Here is an 11,280-nt window from a genome sequence, read left to right as displayed (position 1 = left end):
TCCTTATAAGTAAAAGGAGCAATATTGCCATTAAAGGCATTAGCATATAGGGAAGTATTATTAGCAAAATAAAGTCAAAAGTTTCTCATATGAGTTATGGTATTGTCCATGTATGTATTCAGTTAACTGATTTATATTACTGATGTGTGCACATTAGTGTTGTAGTTGGTTACGTTGGAGCTAATTTTAATTATTTTATACATTGTTGGGTAGTTTAATCTATAACAATGTATCATATCTTATAAGGTCACTATACTGTATGTTTAAATGTAACGTAACTAAAGCTCTCATAAATGTAGTGGAGGAAGAAATATATTTCTTTCTGAACTGTATATTATAGAAGTATAAAATGGAACTACTCAAGTAAAGTACAATTTACTTAAACGTACTTCCAGTTTACTATATGCAAATGAGTTGCATTTGCATGTACGACAGGTTTGTTGTAGTTGCACAGCACTGACGCGTTCGTGCCGTATGCTCTGACAAATATCTCGTGTATGCAGCACAGAGAGTCAACAGGTCATCAGTGGAGCAGGTTAAAACAAACACGACCCGTCAAAACTTGTTCTCCAGCACAAACCCACAGTTAACTTTATTTTTGTATCATCTTCATACATCTACACAGGCACAAAAAAAGAGAATGTGTTCAGAAACTAAAGCAGTGCAGGTTGTTCTAAGTAAATGAGGCCAGATGTGTTTGCAGGTGCATCAATGATCCATTCAGTGGGTATTCGATAACACAGTATGTTCAAAGGAATGAGACAGTTTCATTTAACTCAATGACTGACGATTGAAAAAAACACTTCCACAGTTACCACAGACTGCGTTTGCAGGAGGCAGGAGCCGTATACAGTGAGCAGCGTTTGCTTCATGTTATATTACACAGCGAGTGTGTTTAGCAAACAGACACCAAGCGTGAGTCCAAAGATTTCATGACTCACTCACGGAAACAGTGTTTCATTGACGCACTCTCACTGTGTTTTCCCTGCTGATGGTGCAATTCGTTATTGCTTAAATAAATATTAACACATTCAAAAACACACTCACAGGTACCTCAGTGAGGAAGAGGAACAAGAAATGTCTTATTTCTACAGATGTTTAAATTAAACAACTAAAGCTGCAAATAGATTCACAGTAAAGAAGAAATTAAATTGCCACAGCAGTCAGGTACATCTCAATACAATAAGAACACTATAAAAAATAGAAATAGAAAGAGGAGAATCAAAAATACAGACTGAAGTAGATATTGTATTTTTAACATTTATTTAGTTACTAGTTATTTTACACATTGTGATTTTCCATATAAAACATGTTAAAATGTTTATTTATAGATTACAGTATCCAACAGGAGATTTAAATTTTTTAAAAAAATGCTCCTCAATAAGGCTGAGACTATAATATATGATAATAAAACACTCTGAAAGGGATCATTCTATCCAACAAATATCCTATGTTCGATACTCGATACATTCTGCATAATACTCATGTACTTTTACTTAAATACAAGTTTTGAATGCAGAATGTTTTTGTAGTTTTTGCAGAATGGCAGTGCTATTCTTACTTAGGCAAAAGATCAGAGTACGTTAGTTATGGGACAACAGCTTGTAGGAGGAAACTTAACATTTTGGGAAATATGCTTATTTGCTTTCTTGTCAGGAGTTAGATGAGTGGATCGATACCATTCTCACGCCTATAAGCAGACATGAAGCCACAGCCAGCAGCTGGTTAACTTACACGGCTAACAAAATTCACCTAGCAGCACCTTTAAAGCTTGGAAGGAGGAAATTACTAATGTCAGGGCTCATAATCAAAAGATAGATCTTTCCCTGAACCTAACCCAACCTTAACCACAGCACAAAAAGATTTGCTTACTGACAGTGATTTGTAACGGCACAGAGAAATGGCGTCAGATCAGAAAATGCTTCTGTGATTCATTCTAGAGGAACAAACAACGCATTTTGTTGTTTCAATTTTGTTGTCGTCAACTTCTTGTTGACTTTTGTCCCCCATCTGTTACACTGAAATTGCTGAGAAGATCTCTTTCCAGAAAGTGTGGACAAAAGGAACATTTAATGCAGCCAGTAACTCACTATACATATGACATCTAACCATTACATTCAGATAGACTTGTAAAGACAAGAACTGATCCTTTAATTAAACCCACTGATAACGGCTGTCGTAATGGAATGCAGCTATTAGCTATTACATCAAGTCATCTCTCCCTGCTGATAATCAACAAATTAAATGCATCTGCTGACAGCTATCAGTTAAAATTATTCTTGGGGTCCATGCAGATGCCGATGTCAAGTTTCCACCCAAAGGTTTTACAACAAAACAAAGCAATGAAGGTTTTAAAAAAAAGGAAGGAAAGAAAAACCTTATCTGACATTCATACTCATGGAGACAAGACAGCACTGTGAAAGTGAAACATTTCTCTGTCAGAGTCGTCACTGTTTCCATTTCTGTGAAAAAGGCGATAGAGATCAAACAATCACCTCTTTCTAATCTGATTGACGGTCCTGCTCAACTTTGTGCTGCATGTTGCTCCATCAGATAAAGATCTTTGGCACTTTTTGAAGATGTGAAAACAGTCAGCCTCTGCTTTTGGCTTATTGGGGGCAACAGGAAGTTGTGGTCACATTATTGATATATTATCACTTTTTAAGTTGATATAAGAAGAAGAGGAGAAGTATGTGAACACATACAAGGAATCTGACCTCTGACCTACTTACACACAAACAGACAACCAGGGAAACAAGCTGAACAAGTAAACAACATATACACACATTTAACTTAAGCATGATCACAATAATATTCATTTGGAGTCGTGTTTCTCTCCATGGAATGACTTTAAGTCCATTATTGACCCTCTTTTAGCTCAATTTTTGGTCACCACCAATTCATGAGGTAAATGTTTGGCTCTTTAGCCGCTAAATGCTCCACTTTGTTCACCAGCTGTGTCTGTCTGCTGTTGGGTGCTGAGGGATTTTAGAGCTTTGCCTCTGAAAACAGCTGCCTGCTGATGAAAATGACACGATGAGAGCAGTAAGAGGGAACCAGAACAGTGAAGTTGTGGGCCGGACAGCTAAACAATGAGCTGAAACTCGTTATAAATCTCCGTAAAGGCAAAACGAGCTGCAGATACATCACTGCAAGCGACTCCTTTCATGTTATTGCTCTCATTTAACACAATGGTATTATGAAAATACTCTAACCACCCAAATTTGAGAATAATGATCTTGTATGTGAATGTCCTCAAAGGAAACAGAGAAACGAGTCCTGAGGGCTTGTCAGTTAAATGGGCTGGACTCAGATACTTTGGCTGGATACACCTCAAGTGTGTTTAAAATGCCATCTTGAGGCATTAGTCATGTTCTGTCTGCGCCTTAGCATAATATGCAAATACTGAGGCTGGTGTACATGAAAGGATACACATGACTGCTTGTGAGCACAAGTCAAGACACGATGGTGGAAGAAGAACTCAGATGTTTCACTTCAGTAAAAGTAGCCGGACAACTTCTAGTCAAGTCCTGCATTCAACATCTTACCTGAGTAGAAGTATGTAAATACAGCATCAAGATGTACTTTAAAGTACCCCTCTATTAAAAGTACTGAAAGTAAAATAGCCTACTTCAGAATATTAAATGATTGGAGTATAATTATTGATGCATTAATATATATATTAATGTACATCACTTTACTGTTGCAGCTGGAGCTCATCTGTAGCGGTGTAGCTTCATCTATAGTAATATATTATGACTTATTAGTTGATTTATATTTTGTATTCATTTCAGTCTACAAAGTGACTAATCAAGTCTAGTAAAACAAACACATTACAGTGAAAAGTACCATATTTGCTTGCACAATGAGTTCGACTTAAAGCATAAAGCTGCATAAAATAAAGACAAAGTACAAGTACCTACTTATGCAGTATTTGTACTTATGCACAGTACTTGTGCAAATGTACTTCCATCCGTACATACATTCATCACTTGATTTCAGGGTGACGTGGACATTTTCTGATACATCATGTCATATACTCTTGAATTTATTAAATGGTCTTCCCACTGCCTGTTATGCCTGGGTCGTTTTGTTAACTTGGAGAAGAAGCATAAATCCACAGCCTGCTCTCTTCCCCACTACATGCATCTCCAGATAAAACACTGTTAAACACTAAAATACTGTTTAAATGCTGCTTCCTGTGACACTTCACACAGCCCAGGTCAAACAGACCCAGCCTGATAGTGAGAACATAACTCATAACACATATTTGTTCATGTGTGGGTGTCAGCTTCAGAGCAGAAAAAACATCAGCTACTCCCAAATAACATCTTTCCAAGAAAAGGGATTTATAGCGCTTCAGCAGGTGACACACGTGTGATCATGTCTCCTCCTGCTGGACTGATGCAATAATGCTTTCATGCATTGTGGATTTATTTACAAACTATAAAGAAGTTCCTGTTTTATACACATTTTGAAAATCTGAAAAAGGATCATTACTTGTTTGTTGTTTTTTTTTACTGTTGTTACTCCATTTTGGGCAAACATTGCTTTGTTTGTGCGGCGCTTCTGTTTATCCAGTTGCTTTAGTGACTGACACTGTTGCATAGTTCAGGGTCACATTACATATTACATTACATGTTTTTATGTATATATAATGTGTTATTAATTTTCTTCATATTATATTAGGGATATTATAAGAGAAACATCTCTATACACAAAATAAATGAAAAACAACCATAATTTCACTATTGGTGTTACAAATATTATATAAATACATGTTCATAACACTAATCGTAACAATAGAAAAAGTAGAAAAGAAGACTGACAATGATGGTAAAACTACATAAGGTGAATTTCCAAATAAACTTCACTACCCAGAAGTCAAACGGATCTTGCGCAGGCGCAGTTGGAGCGTTGGTCTGTAGTTACTGACCCAGTTACTGTAGCTGCTGCTGTGTCTCGTCTGTGACAAACTAGCAAAACACACGTTGCAGTTATGTAGCGGGCCGAAGGAGGACTTTACCCCGCTGTGACCAACTAACTCAAGCTAATGTCACGGTCCTTTTTCGGCTCGTTAAACTACTGCGGCTCCGTTCGCCGACCAGCTAACTAGCTAGCCGGATGCTAGCAAACAAGCTGGAGTGAGTTAGCGATGTGCTGCTGTTTGCTTTCCTCTCTCTCTCGTCTCGGCTAGCTATCTGTCTAACTCAGCAGCCAGGCGGCTAAACCCCCAGCTGCGTTTTCTCTCTCAGTGTGTGTGTGTGTGTGTGTGTGTGTGAATCAGATAAATACACACCGCAGCCTCCTCCTTATGCTGTTGGCGCTCCCAGGTGTCCGGCTAAGATGTGGCAAAGTGTCGGGCTCACACTGCTGGTCATTGTGGCCACACTGGTCTGTGCGCTGCTCTTCATGCTGTTTGGTGAGTTTAAAAGGAAATAACCTTGAAAATGTACCAACTCCTTAAGCCATTTTGTTGTTGCTTTAACTGCTATCTAGCTTATAAGCGGCTGCTGAGTGACTCGGTGTAAAATTAACATTGACTCTCATTAACTATTTGAGCTAAACCTACGACTATATTCCCCTAAAGCAGCCCTGTGTGGCAGGCCATGCTGTATTGAATGTCTTCGACCGGCAAGTTTCGATTTCAGTAAGCAGTTTCTATTTTTATCATGTGCAGAAGTCAGAATATAAAGATGGCTGCTGCTTCACGGGCTGCAGGTGGATGTTCACTCCAGCTCTCTCTGTTCTTCATCCTCTTCTTCCTCCCTCCTTCACCTGGACACACCTGGTCCTGATCAGGTGTCAGGTGTTGGATGGGCTTATGAAATGTCTTGGCTAACATGGCCCCAGTTTGTGCCTCTAAAATACAACCATCAATGAGAGTGAATGTTCAGAGGTGGAGGAAGTATTTAGGTTATTTACTTAGTGAAAGTAGTAATTATATGGAATTATAAGTAAAAGTAAAAGTATATGTGTTCTCAGCAAAATGTACTTAAGAATCCAAACTAAACTAAAAGTACTCGTGTTGCAGAATGTAAGCAGGAACTTCATGTTGTAGTTGGACTAATTTTCACTATTTTAAATTCTGTTGTTTAATCTAAAACAATGAATCATATTCTATAAATGGATCACTTTTTTTTTTTTTTTTTAATTTCAAATTAGCTGCTCAATAAATGTTGTGAAGTAAAATTTTCAAAATGTTTCTGCTGAGATCTACGGAGTAGGACCATGAAGTAAAATAAAATGGGAATACTTGAGTACCGGAGGGTCTGCACTTCGTTACAAACTCTTTTGTCCTTTTGGATTAAAAAAAGGTGCAATACCCATTTTCCAAGTTGCAACTTTATTACCTCTCGAGGTAGCTGTAAGTTAATATTTATGTATTTGTCATTTTGTTCAACAGGAAAAACAAACTCACCTTTTAAAAAAATATGAAATAATACAAAATATAGACAAATATTGTGTGTAGTAATATTTTTCTACCTTGGTTTTTGTTGTACAAACTGAGTAAAGATGTGTCATTTCTGGCTACCATCTTTGATTAGGATTGATTATACTTTTTTATTTGTTTAATTGGTGAAATAATATGACAAAAACAAAACAGTGACAGCAGAAAAATAAGAAACATAACAGACAGATAAAGAGACAAAACGTTAATCTGTGATGATAGTGATTAGATTACATTAGATTTGGGTGTTTGTGGGTAATAAGTGTGTGTTTGAATGAGAGGCAGTGAAATCTGTTTATCGATCCTGGAGAGGTAAATTAAAGAGTGTGATCCATGTGCAGGGAGAAATGTGATGTTAATAATGACAATAACATCAGCAGCAACAATACTGTAATAGTCTTTGTATATATTGGACATTTATTTCTCAGAAAAACACGTTTGCCCCTCTGACTTCAATGTAGCATTAATAAACAAGCAGCACAAGTGGGACTGAAGCTCTTCTTCCCTTTAAGTGACTATTTGCCTGTCTTTTCCCCTCAGGTTGGTATGTAGTCTGGCAGCTCTTCCTGTCCAAGTTCAAGTTCCTGCGCGAACTTGTCGGGGACGCCAGCACCCCGCAGGCCGAAACGCAGCCGTCCGAAGCCAAGAGCGAACGCACAGCTAATGCGCCGACGCGGAATCGGCCCAGGACTGCACGCCAAAGAGTCGCCTCTCCAGAGAACACGTCATAGATCACCCAGACAGCCGCTGCTTATCCTTCACGCCTCACCGTGACTGCTCGTCGGCCCTCCTGTGACCACCAGATACTTCCCCGCTGACCCCACTGACACGCTCTACACTACACCAGGACCTTGTGGACACTCAGTAGTCAGCCCTCCTCTTCGCCAGGACACTTTAAACTGACCAGGCAGACCTCCTGGTGTCAAAGGGAAAAGCCATTTACGTTCATTACTGTCCATTTCTGTGTGTCACCTGTTTGTGTGTTTGATAATGTACAGTGGTGTGTGTGTGACCCGAGCAGAGCTGCTGCTCCTCTTGTTATCCTGCAATAGTGACGGTCAGCTTTCACGAGCGGCCACGCTGCTTCCTGCCGCTGACGTGGAGCAACAAGATGCTCCATCACACACAGAGACGTGCTAACTCTCTTATGTTTTAATCTTGAATTTTTAACTGAAGTTGGTCCTACTTTGTATAAAGTAAGGCAGAGAAAGGAGCTCGTCTACAGCGTACAAACAGTGACTTGTACAACTGACAATTTTATCTCGTTTAAGACGTAACAAAGTGCAATGAGAGGAATGTTTATGCTGTCATTTTGTTGTTTCCTGCACAGTTTACTCTACGTATTATGGAAACTGTCTCACCCAGTACGTAACAGCCCAGAAGCCTCCAATGAAGACACGGCTTCATTCCACTTGTGTAAAATGTAACGTGTGACTTCTCCTTTACCCCCTTTTTTTTTTTTTATTATTATTATAACTTTCTACTTGAAGAGTTGCGATAAAGCTTTGGGGAAATGACTGTTGGTGTTCAGAAGCAGCTCTACACACTGTTAGCTGATCTGCAGGAGAAGTGGAAGGAGGCCGCCTGCTGCCCGGGTGGCGTCTGAGCGCTCTCCTGCTCCCTGTGCCTCTGAACCAGTGCCTGTCGACATGGCATCCACTGTTTGTCACATGGCCTCCGCTTTGTGCAGCGGACAGCAGCAAATCAAAGCTGAACCAGGGCCCAGTCAATATTTATGTAATATTTTCCCTCCAGGTAAAACTCATGTAACTCTTGCACCTTTTTATCAGCAGTGATTTATTTTTCTTCTTCTTCTTCTTCTTCAGTGGAGCAGTAGCTTCAAATAAATAATGCCATATTAAATATGTTGAGCACTGACCTGTTTGTTTTTGAGGAAAAAGTCACTGGAGACGTGACTGATGGTTCAAAATAGTTTTTATATTAGCTATGAATAAATAAATAAACATACAAAAAAGCTTCATTAACAGCCTCATTGTGTACACAAACACACACACACTGAAATAATCATGTATTAGCCTCTTTCAGTTTCAATATGAAGCTGAAATAATTGACAAATTAATGGGTATTTTGATGATTATTTTTTTTGTCATTTTTTAAATAAACTGTTAAAGCCTCTCAGATGTGAGGCTTTGCAGCTTTCCTTGCTGTGACATTATAGTCAAATATTTTCTCAGCTGCACAAAACGAGGCCTTAGGAAGACGTGACTGATGGTTCAGTCATTAGCTTAAATAAATAATAAACATACACAATATATAATAAAAGGACTCATTCTATACACAGACATGGAAATAATCTTGTATTAGCTGCTTGGAAATTCATTCAATTTCAGTTTCATTAGAGCTGAAGTGATGTTTTTGATTGATTGAAAATTATTAGACAAGTATTCTAGGATTTCAATAACTGATTAAATGTTTCTAATCTAATTGTAAAGAAATAAATGTTTTAACTTTCTTATATGAGAGAATTTGCAGCTTTCTGTGCGGTGACGTTAGAGGAAAACATGATGGCTGTTTTTAACTGTTAGAAAAAAAAATCAGCAGATTAATCTCTAAAGAAAATCAGCGTCTTCACTTCACTTCACTTCACAGCTGCAGCCTTAATTTTCATACCTAGAGGTGGAAAAAGTACTCAGCTTGTGTAGAATCAATAATGTCTCAATGATGTAATAATCTATGTGTTGACTATATTTTTGTATTTTTGGATTATTAATCTGAATCATGAAAGTAACTTAAGTTAGCAAATAAATGTAGTGGAGTAAAAACTACGATGTAAGGATGAATGTAGGGGAGTAGAAGTAGAAAGTAGCGGAAAATGGAAATAAAATACTACTGAAGTATAAGTACCTCAAAAAGTACTCAGCTGGAGTAAACGTGTGAGGTGCTGCTGACACAAGGTGGCAGTGTGGCCCTGACAGAAAGCAGCCGCCTGACAAACTGCAGCATCACAGCTAAAAGGAAAACGAGCAGAATATTAATATAATATAATATATTATCATGTTTCATCCCTGTGGTCTGTTCAGTACTTTAGTGGATAAAGAACAAAATCCTCTCACATGGATCTTTTTGTTCGAAGATGTGTTTCAACACAAGTCTACGCCAAGACTTCACGGATCAAGGCTGAGAAAGAAGAAATATCCATATAAAGAGAAATATTATTAAATACACAAACAGTTTTTTCATCCTGTTTTCAGCAGTGATGAGTTCCTGAAGTCTCTGTGGAGCAAACAGAGCAGCTGTTTTGTTGTTAAGTGGGATTCACAAACAGAAACAGATGCTAAAACAAACAAGATGCTAAAAATACAGTAAACATGAAGAGAAGCACATGTCCTGACTCTCTGCTAACCTCTGCACGCTCTGCCCGCACAGCATTAATCTACTGTCTGTTTAATCTAATTTGATTCTGTCTCGCTTTAAAAGACCCTTCCAGTCTCTGACAGGGCCAAATCCATTTCAGCCTCAAGGATCATCGGCTTCAGTGCTCGTGCTTAATGCGATGCAAGGATGTGACTGCAAAGGCACAGCGCAGGGGGAGAGATCTGAGGGACCAACGCAGATTTGTCTCTTAAATTGGACACTTAGAGAAACTGAATGGTAAAACAGTGAGTTAAATATACTTCTGAAACTTTCTTTAGTTCAGGATGTATTGAATTTCCCCCACGCCTGTTGGTTTTCTTTTTTGTGTCAGCCAGCCTTTTTTTTAAACTCAAATCATCATTTCACTCACAACTGCAGCACAAACTTATCCTGAATCTGCAGTTTGAACTTTATTTTTGCAGTTTGGGGACCAAAAACCCACCATTAAACCACCACCAACCACCAACCGAGTGGTGGAAAGTAGCTAAATACATGAACTCAAGCACTGTACTGGAGTATTTCCATTTTCTGATGCTTTATTCTTCTACTCCACTAGTTCTCAGAGGGAAATGTTGTATTTTTTTTACTCGTGTATCTGACAGCAGTAGTGCTTTACAGATAAAGATCATTACAGCAAAACATAATCAACAAATAAATGATAATGTGTTAAAGACACAGCAGTTTTTACATTAATCAGCTGCAACATTAATCAGTAATTATAGTCCAGTCATACAGTGAAAGGAGCCATTCTGCATAATTTGTGCTTTAATTCTTTGTACTTATATATGTTGGTATATTTTCATGGTACTTTTCCTTGTAACAGAGAATTACCACACTGTGGTATGGCTGCTGAGTAATTTTTTTTCCACCACTGCGAGATCATAAATCTAATTAAACGCAAAGAAGAAATATTTAAAGTGCAGTAATTGATACATTTCGCTGCGGTAATGAGTCAGATGTTGAGAATGCGCCCGTCCAGAATATCCTGCATCCATCATCCACTGGAAACAGATGCAGAAAGTTAACAAACCGCTCCTACAGTAAATTGACTCTGAGGCAAACCTTCGCTGGTAGTTTTATTCATACTAATGATGCCCCCTCTCCCTCAGAGCTGCCCGAGTGTGTTTCTGCCTGCAGCTGGGGACTTTTTTTTTCATTTTTTGAGAATAGAAGGCCCTGCTGAGCTACGAGGCTGTAATTTCAGAGCCTGCAAATACTTTACAGGAAATGATTGTGGTAAGCCAAGGAAATGACATAGACTCTCCAGTGCTCTTCTACCTCTCTCTATATATTCAGCTACAGGCTCTCTGAGCTCTCTGCCCCTGTGGCCGGCTGCAGGTATTGCATATTACCTCTCTGATGACCTCTCGCTGTTTGTTCACTCAACAGACAGGTGAGCAGCTGACTTCTTGATTGCTGCTCTTGTATATCACTATAAGTTTCCAGCTCAGCAG

At 38.6% G+C, this 11,280-nt stretch overlaps 1 protein-coding gene across 2 annotated transcripts in view; it reads left to right on the top strand.

The window, feature by feature from the left end:
• The first annotated feature begins 4,920 nt into the window (after positions 1-4,920).
• The window catches only part of smim13 (small integral membrane protein 13), a 117,953-nt gene continuing 111,593 nt past the window's right edge, over positions 4,921-11,280 (top strand). The window contains exons 1-2 of one of the 2 annotated variants that reach the window (XR_011585509.1): positions 4,921-5,422; positions 6,992-7,451. Coding sequence is in view for 1 of the 2 variants with exons in the window: in XM_070846079.1 (XP_070702180.1) it covers positions 5,347-5,422; positions 6,992-7,182 (267 nt within the window). In the remaining variant the exon portion in view is untranslated. Of the gene's footprint in view, positions 5,423-6,991; positions 8,391-11,280 lie in introns of those variants that run through there. The other variant, XM_070846079.1, reaches the window with a different exon arrangement.

The sequence above is a fragment of the Pempheris klunzingeri genome, chromosome 16, assembly GCF_042242105.1.
Source record: "Pempheris klunzingeri isolate RE-2024b chromosome 16, fPemKlu1.hap1, whole genome shotgun sequence".
In the NCBI taxonomy this organism is placed as follows: domain Eukaryota; kingdom Metazoa; phylum Chordata; class Actinopteri; order Acropomatiformes; family Pempheridae; genus Pempheris; species Pempheris klunzingeri.
This window is presented reverse-complemented; position numbering and strand designations above follow the sequence as displayed.